General features: G+C 41.3%; 1 protein-coding gene across 1 annotated transcript in view; it reads left to right on the top strand.

The window, feature by feature from the left end:
• Positions 1-14,759, top strand: part of LOC138760321 (tetraspanin-33-like) — a 118,849-nt gene that overhangs the window by 65,254 nt on the left and 38,836 nt on the right. Inside the window, exons 4-5 of the mRNA XM_069930759.1 lie at positions 7,681-7,808; positions 10,753-10,827. Coding sequence (XP_069786860.1) covers positions 7,681-7,808; positions 10,753-10,827 — 203 coding nt within the window. The remainder of the gene's footprint in view (positions 1-7,680; positions 7,809-10,752; positions 10,828-14,759) is intronic.

The following is a 14,759-nucleotide window of genomic DNA, read 5'->3' as shown; positions in this document are numbered from 1 at the left end:
GGCTTGACTCCAGGCAGACCTAGCAAGACCTGGTCATTTCCCTGACATCTTCCATAGAGTAGGGAAGACTGCGCACCTTCACAAAATGAGCTGTGCGGGTGACTCCTGGATGGCAGAGCTCATTATGCATAGACCGGAGTTGGCCGGTGTGTGCAGAGGCTCAGTTTCCTCTGGACAAGGCATCTGGACGGTCATGAAGGGCTTCTGGCCAATTGGCAATGTCATAATTGTAGTTGGAGAACTCAATCCTCCACTTAGTAATCTTGCCATTCTTGATTTTTCCCCTCTTGACATTATTGAACATGAGTGCGACCAAGCGCAGGTCAGTGAGGAGCGTAAATCTTTGACCAGCCAGGTAGTGTCTCCAGTGCCTCACGGCTTCTACAATGGCTTGAGCCTCCTTTTCCACTGATGGGTTCTGGAGATAACCATATAACCATATAACCACTTACAGCACAGAACAGGCCAGTTTGGCCCTACTAGTCCATGCCGTAACAAATCCCCACCCTCCTAGTCCCACTGACCAGCACCCGGTCCATACCCCTCCAGTCCTCTCCTATCCATGTAACTATCTAGTCTTTCCTTAAATGTAACCAATGATCCCGCCTCGACCACATCCCCACCACCCTTTGCGTAAAGAAATTTCCCCTCATGTTCCCCTTATAATTTTCCCCCTTCATTCTTAAACCGTGGCCTCTAGTTTGAATCTCCCCCACACTTAATTGAAAAAGCCTATCCACATTTACTCTGTCTGTCCCTTTTAAAATCTTAAACACCTCTATCAAGTCCCCTTTCAATCTTCTACGCTCCAGAGAAAAAAGCCCCAGTCTGCACAACCTTTCCCTGTAACTCAAATCTTGAAATCCTGTCAACATTCTCGTGAACCTTCTCTGTACTCTCTCTATTTTGTTTATATCTTTCCTATAATTTGGCGATCAAAACTCTACACAGTACTCCAAATTTGGCCTCACCAATACCTTGTACAATTTCATCATAACCTCCCAACTCCTGAATTCAATACTCCGATTCATGAAGGCCAACATTCCAAATACCTTCTTTACCACACCATCTACCTGAGTATCAGCCTTGAGGGCACTATTTACCACAACTCCTAAATCCCTTTGTTGCTCTGCACATCTCAATAGCCTACCATTTATATGACCTATTTAGATTTGCCTTTCCGAAATGTAACACCTCACACTTATCTGTATTAAATTCCATCAGCCATTTCTCAGCCCACACCTCCAGTCTTCCTAAATCACCTTTTAATCTGCGGTAATCTTCCTCACTGTCCACAACACCACCAATCTTTGTATCATCCGCAAACTTGCTTATCCAATTCTCCACCCCTACTTCCAGATCGTTAATATATAAATTGGATCTATATATATATATATATACGATCGTGGCCTTGTAATGTTCGTGAAAAAAATACAACCAACCTGCCCAGCTGGTTGAGGGTAGCGGCCAGGGCTATGTCCAAAGTATCGTTTACTACTTGGAAAGGTACATTCTTGTCAACCACATGCATGGCGGCTTTTGCAATGTGATTTCAGAGGTGGTTAAAAGCTGTTTTGGGATTCAGCTGAGAGGGGAAAATTAGTGGGTTTTAAGAGGGGGGCGAACCTTATCAGTACATTGAGGGATCCACTGGGTGTAATATGAGAAAAACCTCAGGCATCTTCTCAAAGCTTTTGTGGTCCTGGGGATAGGGAACTCTTATAGGGGGTGCATCCTATTGAGATCTGGGCCAATAATGCCATTCTCCACCACGTAGCCAAAGAAAGCCAGCTATTTAGTCCTGAATATGCACTTGTCAGAGTTATAAGTGAGGTTCAGGGCTTTCGCGGTGTGGAGAAAACTCTGGAGATTGGCATCATGGTCTTCCATGAGGGCTACAGATGGTGATGTGGATAGGCTTTTTCATAATCATCCACCATTCTGTCCATCTGCCTCTGGAAGATAGAAACCCCATTAGTAATATCGAAAGCGACCCTCCAGAATTGATAGAGATGATCGTTAGCCTCAAATGCCATATATGGATGGTCCTTGGGATGGATTGGCAGCTGGTGATAGGCAGCTTTCAGGTGGAGGGTCGAATAGACCTGAGACTGTGTAATATCATTCACCCTGTCTGAAATATGAGGGAGGGGATATGCATCCAGAAGTGTGTACTGATTAATAGTTTGGCTATAGTCAATTAGTAGCCTGGACTTGTTTTTCTCCCCTTACCACTACCACTTGCACTCTCCATGGGCTGGTGCTAGCTTCATCCGGCAGACATTGAGTCTCCGACTTTATAAACTCTCAGTCTGCTGCACTGTACCTCCTGCTCTTAGTAGCAATGGGCTTGCAGTATGGGGACAGATTCGGGAAGAGATGAGGGGGGTCGATATTCAGTGTGGAGAGGCTGCATGTGGGTTCTGATTTTAGGGGCCTTCCGTTCTGAACCATAATGGGGGGAGGGGACCAGAACACTCCAAAGTCACACTTTTAAGGTGACACAGGAAGTCCAGACCCAACAGCACAGAAACACACAGTTCATCAAGAATATACAAGCAAAATTTACAGAATTATCCCCCTTCAAATGACGGGTGTACTATACAAAATTGTTGAACACACGTAGAATGCAATTGAGACGCGAGAAATAGGCAGTAATTAGAAGGATACATCTTCAGGTTGTATTTTTGCACAGTCTGTGGATCTATGAAGCTTTCAATAGACCCCGTGTCAATTAGGCATTTAGTGGAATGTCCATTTACCTTTATGGTCACTATAGAGTTGCTGAGCTGGTGAGGTGAGTCCTGATCTAGAACCATCGAGACTAGGTCCCTGGAGACTCCATGCTCCCCACTCAAGTGGCCCCCACCATCCTGGGTTGCCCTGTGTGGATAAGATGGCGTCAACCTCATGGCACGGCAAGATGGCTGCTGAGCCTTTGTGCGCTGTTTCCTCACCGCCACCTTCTGTTGGTGTGATGCGAAGCAAGTGGGTTCGGGTGAATTCAGGGCAGACTGCTTGTGTCTGGAGTCAGATCCAGGACTGGTGCAGGCCGCAGACTTCCCCGGGCTTCCCCTCGTGCGGCAAACCCTTGCCCATTGTCCTTTCTTGCCACAGCTGGAACACACTGAGTCTTTTGCCAGGCAACGAGATCGGGAATGCTGGCTCTTGCCGCAGAATAAGCCCTCCTTGGCACGGGAAGCGGCAGCCGTTAGGGCAGGGGTAGCGGGAGCAGCTGGTGCTTGGAAGGGCTCACCTGGGTGGATGAGCTCACTGGCTTCGAGCTCGTCGTTCTCGAGCTTGGCCTGTTCCGCCGATTTGGCCAGCTCGACGTGGCTACTCAGGTCCTTCTTTCCCGACTCGAACAGTCGCTGCCTCATGTACCTGCGACAAGAGTGTCCCGGATCTGTTCTTCCTTCCGAATGCAGCCTGTAGCCACTTTGTACCTGCACTTCCTGTCAAATGTCCACAGATCCAACAGGTAGATGGTCTCTCCTGGCCGCTGGTGATGTAGAGCGAGTTGGTGCCTCACTGGACCTCATTCTGTAACTTCAAGTACCAAGCCTTCAATGCCTAGATAGCAGCGTCATACGTAGAGCAGTCCCTGATGACTGCATACACTTTCGTTCCTACCCTCAAAATGAGTGCGGACCTCCTGAGTTCATCGGTGTGGAAGACATCTCTGGTCGTGTGTTCAGGCAGGCATAGAAGGAGTCTAGCCAGTATGGGAACTCCTTAGCTGCGTTGGGGGATAGAGGGTCTATCAGTAGCATACCTGGCTTGAGTAGCGCTTCCATCATTAGGGAATAAGCTAATAAAATTATAGTATGAATAAAAGCTCTCATGACTGGAGGGAGAACAAGTGCTTTTATTAGCTTATAACTAAGGGTAGGGTCTCACAGTAATCTTCAGAAGGGTTCTGGGTGGGCAGATGGGGGTGGAGCCGGGAGACGGGACCAGCCATCAGAACAACAGCCTGCCAGTGAATCCCAGTTCACTTCACACTTCAGGCAATTTCATCCAAGGGCGATTTACGGCAGACAAAAGCAAATTCCGTATTATATTGCACTGTCTTTATTACATGACAAAAAAGAAATCTTGAATCTTCAATCTCGGCCCTTTAGTTTTAGTTTTCCCGACCTTGAGAAGCAGACTCTGACTATTCACCTTTTCTATGCCCCTCATTATTTTATAAACCTCTTTAACATCACCTCTTCACCTCCTATGCTCTGGGTAGAAAGGTTCCAGCCCATCTAGCCACCCTTTAAAATTCAAGCATACACATCTTTGTGACACTTTCCAGCTTTGTGATATCCTTCCTCGAGCTGGGTGACCAGGACTGCTCACAGCACTCCAAGTATGGTCTCACCAACTCTTGTACAGTTGTAACACGATGTTTCTTCTCCTGTACCCAATGCCATGACCAATGAAGGAGGGTAGACCAAACATCTTCTTCACACCTTGTCCAGTTCATCTAGATCCCCTTGTAATCCCAGTTAACCTCCTTCACTCTCCAATGGACCACCTATTTCAATTTCATCTGCAAACTTACTAACATCAGTCATCCAAGTCATTCATATGGATGACTGACAACAGTTTCCCCAACACCGATCCCTGTGGATCATCACTGGACACAGGCATCTAATCTAAAAAAAAATCATTCCATGACCATCCTTCAACTCCTACCGTCGAGCCAATTCTGTATCCATTTGGCCAGGGTCCAAGATGATCTGATCATCTGGACCAGCCTATTAGTCAGCATCTTGTTCACCTCTTCAAAACATTCAATCAAAGTCACGAGATGATGTGATTCCCACACACAAACTCATTGCTGTCTATCCCTAATCAGTCCGTGCCTTTTCCAAATGCATGTTGTTCCTGGGCCTCAGAGTCCCTTCCATTATTCTATGATATTAATCTCACTGGGCTGCAGTTCTCTGACTTATCCTTGCAGTCTTTTTTAAATAGAGTTGAAAATTGGAAAAAGAAATGCTGGAAGGACTCAGCAGGTCTTATAGGATGCATAGGAGGTAAAGATAGATAACCGACGTTTCAGGCCTGAGCCCTTCTTCAAGATATGGAAAAGCCGGCAGCGTCTGAAATCGGACGGTAATACTGAATATCCTTACCTCCTAAAGGCGGTGCGAGACCGGGTGAGTTTCTCCACCATTCCTGTGTCTTTACTACAATCACAGCATCTGCAGACTTTCATGTTTCACTTTAAAATTGAAAATGCCACTTAATGATTTCTCAAATTATTACAAATGTTTTAATTCCCCGATTACTAAAGTTGAGATTTCAATAACCAGCTGGATGTTGAGGCATTGTGAAGAGATCTGCCCACATACAAGCGCTGTCTCCAGATACAGTAAAATCCCTGGTGTCCGGCACCTATCGGGATTGGCAGAATTTTCTGGTTGCTTGAGACATACTCTTTCAATGCTTAACTCATATGCCTGCATTAAGAATAAACAATTTGAAAAACAAAAATACTATGCTGTATTTACACTGACTAAACTACACTTCCTGAATATATAAACCTTAAAGCATTTTCATTTTCAGTCACATTCTTTGAAGACAGTTAACCGTCGCTGCATCTGCGGGTTCCTCCCCCTCCAAGGAGCCACCCGAAAGGCGAACAATATAATTGGGGGTATATAATAACCCCCCCCCCCATTCCCCAAAGTTTACAGATAAAGCCTCTGAATGGAGCAACACTTGCTGAGCAGGTATAAGGAGACACTTTAAGAGAGTTACCCCAACAACGAGTGGCATTAATCAGCTCTTCATCCTGCATGACACCATTGCTATTTCACACAACTTTATTCGAACAGCTGCCCTGAGAAAAGCACGACCAAGGTATTCTGCTGGCTGATGTTTGCTCCCATGTTCACCAAAGGTTTATGTGGTACTTCACAGAACATTTACAATTTTAAACTTAGGTATTTTTTACCGATTATTTTATTCTTATTTACTTTAATGTTTAAAATTTATTTTCCTCGATATTTTGTGGATTGCTTGAGGCTGCCAGTTGCTTGAATTCTGTACACCAGGGGTTTTATTAACTTAAAGCAATTAGACATAATTCAGTGTAATGATTATAAAGTTACAGCAATTACAATGGGTTGGTAACAGTGTTGGCATCTTTTGGCATTTCATTTTCCAGTTACCAGGACCTTCAGAAAAAAAAAATGCAAGGAGTGTTCAGGGATTTGCTGTGGTGGCATATTTGACTTTCAATTATCCTCGGTTATGGAGGAGAGGCAGAAGAGCTTAGTAAATGCATTGTCAGTGAAGCAGAGAGAAAAGTATATGGATATAATGGGACAACAGTAGCTAGGTTGGTATTCATTGCTTTTCCCACAAAGATTTTGTAGAACTTAGTTTCTTGTTGGACCAAGTTAGAAGTCTAGGGCCAGATAAAAACTGGAAAGTCTTATCAAATGTAGGTTTCTTCCTTAGAACATTGCACAATATAGCACAGGAACATGACCTTCATGTCTTGGCCCATATAAGCGATGAGTTCCAGGCTCCATAAATACATCATCAATGAAGCACAGTGTATGGTTATAAGGGGAAATTTTTTGCACATGTTGCTTGGCTGCTATTCTGCATTGACCATGATGCAAATAAAAATATTGAAAAAGAAAAGACCACGATGCCAAACTAACAAATTCCATCTGCCTGCATTTAGTCCATATCCCAACATTCCCTGCTTGCTCAAGTGCCTGCCTAAATGCCTCTTCAATTTTACTACCATATGTGTTTCGACCACTTTTCCTAACCCAACCTCCGGGCACTTATCACTCTCTGTGTAAATAAAACTTGCCTTGCAAATCTCCTTTGAATTTCTCCCCTCTGACCCTAAGCCTATTCTGTCTAGTTATTTGACATTCCTACCTTGAAAAAGTATTCTAATTATTCACCCTGTCCATGTCTATTATAATTTTATAAACTTCTATCAGGTCACCCCTCGGACTCTGAAGATCCGGAGGAAAATTTGTCCAACCAAGCTAACACTCTCCAATCCCAGCAAAATTCTAGTGAACCTCTTCTATGCACTTTCCAAAGCTTCCACGTCCTTCTTCTAGTATGGTGACCAGAACAGCACATAATACACTAAGTAGAAACACAATGCTGTATAAACTCAGCAGGTCAAACCATCAAGGCTTAAGCCCAAAATGTTGGTTATGTATCTTTATCTTTGCTATATAAAGATCAGTGATCTGCTGAGTTTCTCCAGCAATGTGATTTTACTTCACCCAGAGTGTCTGCAGAGTTTCATGCTTCACCTTTTACATAATGCACTAAATAAGGTCCAACCAACATTTTAAATTGCTGGAACTCTCAACTTTTAGATTCAATGTGCTGACAGATTAAGGCAACCAGGCCATTTGTCTTCTTTACCAATCTATTTGTGTTGCCACTTTCGGGGAGCTATGGATTTGCATCTTAAGGTCCTTCTCTATATCAGTCTCCTGCCATTTTCTGTATACTTCTCTTCCATTGGAACTCCAAATTTCCAGGTTAAGCTCCATCTGCCATCTTCTTTCTCCTGACCAATTTTGATTAAAGTCAACAGACATAAAATCTCAGTAAATGAAAGGTGTCAACCCTCTCATCACCTTCCATTGTACACCATTGAGCCTCTTTGTGCTTACACGCCTGCTTTTCTTTCAGATGCTGTGCGGGACACTTTCATTATTGACCCTGCGATAATAATGATTGTGGTTGGAGCCATTATGTTTTTAATCACCTTCTGCGGCTGCATTGGGGCCCTGCGTGAAAACATTGTGTTACTACAAGTGGTGAGAATGCATGCACATTTGCAATATCTGAATAAACATCTACGCATAACCATGGGAGAGTGCGAGCTTCTCACTGAAAGTATATTGTCCTCTCTCCTTCAAGGGATCCTTCTTATTTACAGTGTGTTGTACATCTCATTGGTTGGACCCTGTGAAGTTAATGATAGATGTTCCAGAGGCCAGAGTTGAAAGTAAAGAATTGTCTAACCTGTATCCAACAAGCATCTAAGAAAACACAGGATCTGCTAGTTATCCTAAATCTCACTATCCCTTTTGAACTTCCTGCTTTTGTTTTACCTCTGAACAGATTAATCTGGAGCAGCAATGGGACACTTAACCTCTCGAGCCCACTCAGCCAATTAATACAACCATACTTTTCTTGGTGCCTGCCACATTGACCACCGCCAGTGGGCTGATAACGCCTCAAACCGTGCATCTTGGCGCCTCACAGTTTGGCGGGCAGCAACCTCCTTTGAAGAAGACCGCAGAGCCCACCTCACTGACAAAAGGCAAAGGAGGAAAAACCCAACACCCAACCCCAACCCACCAATTTTCCCCTGCAACCGCTGCAATCGTGTCTGCCTGTCCCGCATCGGACTTGTCAGCCACAAACGAGCCTGCAGCTGACGTGGACTTTTTTACCCCCTCCATAAATCTTCGTCCGCGAAGCCAAGCCAAAGAAGAAAGACTTTTCTTGTTAACTCTTCTGGAACACACCTCTAATCAGAATGGCTAGATTACTTTCAAAATTGTATACCAAGGGCTTCAATTTCATTTCCTAAGGTGGTCCTGCACTGAAGTTTAGGCTGAAGTTATTAATGATCAATGTTTAATTACAATGTATTTACTAGTTCCCGTTATTCTTTCAGCATTCCAAAGAGACACTGTTCTTAGTGACACAAACCTGCTAGAAAAATTCAGCAGGTCATACAGCATCCATAAGAAGTAAAGGTTAACCAAAGAATTGGGCCTGGGTCCTTTGGTAGGTAAATCTTCCCTATCACAGGCTCTTTCCACTTAGATTAGGAGAGATAAATACAAGAGGACATGACTTTAGGGTGAAGGGGAAAGGTTTAGGGGAAACATTAGGGGGAACTTTATCACTCAGAGAGAGGTGGGAGTGTGAAATGAGCCGTCATCTGACGTGGTAAATGCAGGCTCACTCTTAAGTTTTAAAAATAAACTGGATAGATACATGGATGGGAGAGGTCTGGAGGGTTATGGAATGGGTGCAGGTCAGTGGGACTAGCGGTATGATGTATACTAGAGGGCTGAATGGCCTGTTTTCTGGACTGTAGTGTTCTATGGTTCTATCCCAGGTAAGCCCAGGCCCTTGACGACCTGCTGAGTTTCACCAACACTTTTGTATGTTGCACTCAATGCTGGCATCTGCAGATTTTCTTGTTAACTCTATTCTCTGTGACACTGGAGGCCAGTCTTGAATCTCCACCAATAGCTCCTCCCCTTCCCAAGACACCACATTATTATTTCCACCCCTTCATCGAGGAGTAACTTGTTCTTTACAAGTGAAACAGACATCTAGTTGTCCTTCTCTGCCAAGACCAGCATCTTATTTCTTAGATATTTCTCCACACCCAGGCCTTTTAATAGATGCTTAGACAGATAAATGGAAAAGAAAGATTCAGAAGTATATGAACAAAATGCAGGCAAGTAAGACAATCTTAGGTGGACATCTTGGGATGAGTTGGGGCAAAGGTAGGTCCCTCTATGACCTCCCATGACTTCTATCACCCCGAAGGATAAGAGTGGGAAATACGAGATAATGTCAAGCTCTTGGATAGAAATATAGTGCCATTTCTACTTTATCACGGGTCAACAGCTCCCTACCCAGAGTGGGAGAAATACCATCTCTGCAGTGGTTCCAGAAGATGGCTTATCATCTTCTTAAATGAAGAGCCCAAAGCTGCTCACACTACTCCGTGTGAGGTCAAACCTGTGCCTTAAAAGCACATGTACAGCCCCCTGTCAAATGCCTTCTGAAAATCCAGATACACAACATCCACAACATCTGCTTTATTAAGCTTCCTTGTCACTTGTTTAAAGCATTCCAATAAGTTTGCCAAGCAAGATTTTCCCTTAAGGAAACCAAATTGGCTTTGGCCTATCTTTTCATGTGCCTCCAAGTACTCTGTAACTTCGTACTTGACAATCAACTCCAACATCTTCCCAACACTGACATCGGGCTAACCGATCTATAATTTCCTTTCTGCAGTCTCCCTCCCTTCTTGAATAGTGGGGTGACATTTGCGATTTTCCAGTCCTCTGGAATACCAGAATGTGTTGATTCCTGAAAGATCATTATCAATGCCTCCACAATCTCTATCACTATCTCTTTCAGACCCGAGTCCAGAAGACATCCACTCTTAGACATTCAGCTTTCTGAGCACCTTCCCATTTTAAATAGTAACTGCACTCACTTCCCTTCCCTAATGCCTTCCACAGTGAAGACTGATGCAAAATACTTATTTAGTTCTTCTGCCATCTCCTTGTCTCCCATTATTATTCCTCCAGTGTAATTTTATAATGGTCCAATGTCTACTCTCTTTTGCTCTTTATATAACTCGAAGAAGCTTTTTGCATCCTTTTATTTTACACTACCTGCTTAAGGATCAGTTGATGACTGGATAGCAAGCAAATCAGTTTGTCACTGTATCTCAACACAAGTGACAATAAAAAAATCAATTTTAGACTACTCTTTTTGAACATGAACAGTGTCCTCTCCTGTGATATCTGCAAAAACCTTTCCACAACAGGCTCATTTACTTCATGTGGCATGACTCCCTGATACAGTTCTGCATAACAATCCTCAATAGCTGTGAATAGGGGGCTAGATGAGAGAGAAGAGTTCATTTCCTGTCATGATAGCCCGCCCAGTTCTCTCATAATTATGTTACGCAGTGGCTTTGTGAATTTCTCTTCACAGTTTTTGATAAGCTTGACGGTCCTTTTCTTGGTGCAGCTGGCAGTCGGGGTCCTGGGATTCATTTACTCTGACAAGGTAAGCCTGGCAACCAGACACACTGTGGCTTGAAGTCATAACATCCAACATCCACGTGGGAGATCAGAAAAATTCCACAGAACTGGCACTACAACAATGCGTCATATAGTTCAAGTTCAAGTTTATCATCTGATTGTACCAATGCAACCCAACGAAACAGCTTTGGTCTACAGAGCAAAACACACAAATAGATATAACGCATATACAGACAAGTACAGTACATATATACAGATACAGTAAAACCCCTGGTATCTGGCACCTATGGGGATTAGTAGATGATGGATGAATGTATTTTTCAATTGCTTGAGATTGCATGTTGCGTGATTGGCGAACTAATGGCGAGGCGCGCCAATTTTAAACCCATATGTTTTACCTATTGATTTTCCTTGATTTCTTTGCCAGTGGCTCAAGGGTGCCGGTTGCTTGAATTGTGGATAACAGGCGTTTTACTGTATTTAATGTTCTTAATAAATAGTGAAGTCTCGGAGAGTTGTTTTAGTAGTCATGGGACGAAGTTGTTCCTCAGCCTGGTGGTTCTGGCTATTGTATTTCTATATCTCTTTCCCGACAGACTTAGCTGAAAGATGTTGCATGCGGGTTGGAAGGGGTTTTCTCTGATTTTACAAGGCCTCTTTAAACAATGATCCCAGTAAATCATATTGATGGAGGTGAGAGAGTCCCCAATGATCCTCCCTGCTGTTTTTATGGTCCTGTGGATTGACCTCCAATCCAATGCTCTTGCAGAAACCATACCACACTGTGATGCAGTTGGCCAGGGTGATCTTGATGGAGCTCCTGTAGAAAGTTGATAGAATGGTGGCTGGTAGACTTGCCTGCCTCAGCCTTCCTCTCCAGTCAGATTTCCAAAGGAATAATCCAGCCTGTGTCCTCATCCAAGAGAGAGTGGTTTTGTTTTATTTTCATCTAACACTGATTCTTTTATTTTTTTATTTTTTTATTTTTCACACCATAAATCACATTAACCATGATACACACTTTTTCCTTTTCACACATATACAGTGCCATTTTCTCCCCCCCCTCCCTCCTCCCATCCCACCCTCCCTACCTCCCCCCTCCCGTCCATTTAAGGTATAAAATCTAGGATACATTAAACCAGTCAGACAATGTTGTCATTCAATAAAAATACACCAGAAATTCCACTGAGTCCATTCTTTTCATTTCCTTTTCCTTCCGTTAACTTAGGTAGTGATTGTCCCCGGTAGGTTTTCGCTATTATGTTTAATGTAAGGCTCCCATATTTGTTCGAATATTTCAATATTATTTCTTAAACTATATGTTATTTTTTCTAATGGAATACATTTATTCATTTCTATATACCATTGTTGTATTTTCAAATTATCTTCCAATTTCCAGGTTGACATAATACATTTTTTTGCTACGGCTAGAGCAAATCTTTTTTGTGCATCCTCCAAATCAATTCCAAATTCTTTGTTTTTTATGTTACTTAGGAGGAAGATCTCTGGATTCTTTGGTATATTGTTTTCTGTTATTTTATTTAATATCTGATTTAGATCTTCCCAAAATTTTTCTACTTTCTCACATGTCCAGATTGCATGAATTGTTGTTCCCATTTCTTTTTTACATCGAAAACATCTATCAGATAGTGTTGGGTCCCATTTATTTAACTTTTGAGGTGTAATGTATAGCCTGTGTATCCAGTTATATTGTATCATACGTAACCTCGTATTTATTGTATTTCTCATCGTTCCGGAGCATAACTTCTCCCATGTTTCCTTTTTTATCTTTATATTTAAATCATGTTCCCATTTTTGTTTAGTTTTACCATTTGTTTCCTCATTCTCCTTTTCTTGCAGTTGAATATACATATTTGTTATAAATCTTTTGATTATCATTGTATCTGTAATCACATATTCAAAGTTACTTCCCTCTGGCAAACTCAAACTGCTTCCTAATTTATCCTTCAAGTAGGATTTCAATTGGTAATATGCCAGCGCTGTATCTTGAGTTATATTGTATTTATCTTTCATTTGTTCAAAGGATAAGAATCTATTTCCTGAAAAACAATTTTCTATTCTTTTAATCCCTTTTTTCTCCCATTCTCTAAAGGAAAGGTTATCTATTGTAAAAGGGAGTAACTTGTTTTGCGTCACTATTAGTTTTGGTAATTGAAAATTTGTTTTATTTCTTTCTTCATGAATCTTCTTCCAAATATTGAGTAGATGATGTAATACTGGGGAACTTCTATGTTGTACCAATTTTTCATCCCATTTATATAATATGTGTTCAGGTATCTTTTCCCCTATTTTATCTAATTCTAATCTGGTCCAATCTGGCTTTTCCCTTGTTTGATAAAAATCTGATAGGTATCTTAATTGTGCGGCTCTATAATAATTTTTAAAGTTTGGCAGTTGTAAGCCTCCTTGTTTATACCATTCTGTTAATTTATCTAGTGCTATCCTCGGTTTCCCCCCTTTCCATAAAAATTTCCTTATTATTTTCTTTAACTCCTTGAAGAATTTCTCTGTCAGTTGTATTGGCAATACCTGAAATAGGTATAATATCCTTGGAAAAATGTTCATTTTAATACAGTTTATCCTTCCTATTAGTGTTAGTGGTAAATCTTTCCAATGCTCTAAATCGTCCTCTAATTTTTTCATTAGTGGATAATAATTGAGTTTATATAGTTGGCCGAGATTTTTATTTATTTGTACACCTAGGTATCTTATTGCTTGCATTTGCCATCTAAATGGTGATTCCTTCTTAAATTTTGAGAAATCCGCATTATTCATAGGCATTGCTTCACTTTTATTTACGTTGATCTTGTAACCCGACACTTCTCCATATTCCTTCAATTTCTTATATAATTCTTTTATTGGTAGTTCTGGTTCTGTTAAGTATACTGTAACATCATCTGCAAATAAACTGATTTTATATTCCTTGTCTTTTATTTTTATCCCTTTTATATTATTTTCTGTTCTTATCAATTCTGCTAGTGGTTCTATAGCTAACGCAAACAATAAAGGTGATAGTGGGCATCCCTGCCGTGTTGACCTGCTTAAGTTAAATTGCTTTGATACATGTCCATTTACTGTCACTTTCGCTAATGGCCCCTTATATAATGCTTTAATCCAATTAATATACTTCTCCGGTAAACTGAATTTTTGCAATACTTTGAACAAATAATTCCATTCTACTCTGTCAAAGGCCTTCTCTGCGTCTAAAGCAACTGCTACTGTTGGTGCTTTATTCCCTTCTACTGCATGAATTAAGTTGATAAATTTACAAATATTGTCTGTTGTGCGTCTTTTTTTGATAAATCCAGTTTGGTCTAGATTTACCATTTTCGGTACATACTCTGCTAATCTGTTTGCTAATAGTTTAGCTATTATCTTATAATCTGTGTTAAATAAAGATATTGGTCTATATGACGCTGGTGTGAGTGGATCTTTCCCTTGCTTTAGTATTACTGTAATTATTGCTGTTTTACATGAATCTGGTAAGCTTTGTGTTTTATCAATCTGGTTAATTACTTCCAGGAGGGGCGGAATTAATAAGTCTTTAAATGTTTTATAGAATTCTATTGGGAATCCATCCTCTCCTGGTGTCTTATTATTTGGTAATTTTTTTATTATCTCTTGTATTTCTACTATTCCAAATGGCTCTGTTAATTTATTTTGTTCCTCTATTTGTAATTTTGGTAGTTCAATTTTAGTTAGAAATTCATCTATTTTCCCTTCTTTCCCTTCGTTTTCAGTTCGGTATAATTGTTCATAGAATTCTCTAAAGTTTTCCTTAATTTCTTTTGGATTATATGTAATTTGTTTGTCTTTTTTCCTTGATGCCAATACCATTTTCTTAGCTTGTTCTGTCTTAAGCTGCCATGCTAGGATTTTGTGCGTTTTTTCACCTAGTTCATAATATTTCCGTTTTGTCTTCATTATATTCTTCTC

Source organism: Narcine bancroftii, chromosome 4 (assembly GCF_036971445.1).
Source record: "Narcine bancroftii isolate sNarBan1 chromosome 4, sNarBan1.hap1, whole genome shotgun sequence".
NCBI classification, from domain to species: domain Eukaryota; kingdom Metazoa; phylum Chordata; class Chondrichthyes; order Torpediniformes; family Narcinidae; genus Narcine; species Narcine bancroftii.
This window is presented reverse-complemented; position numbering and strand designations above follow the sequence as displayed.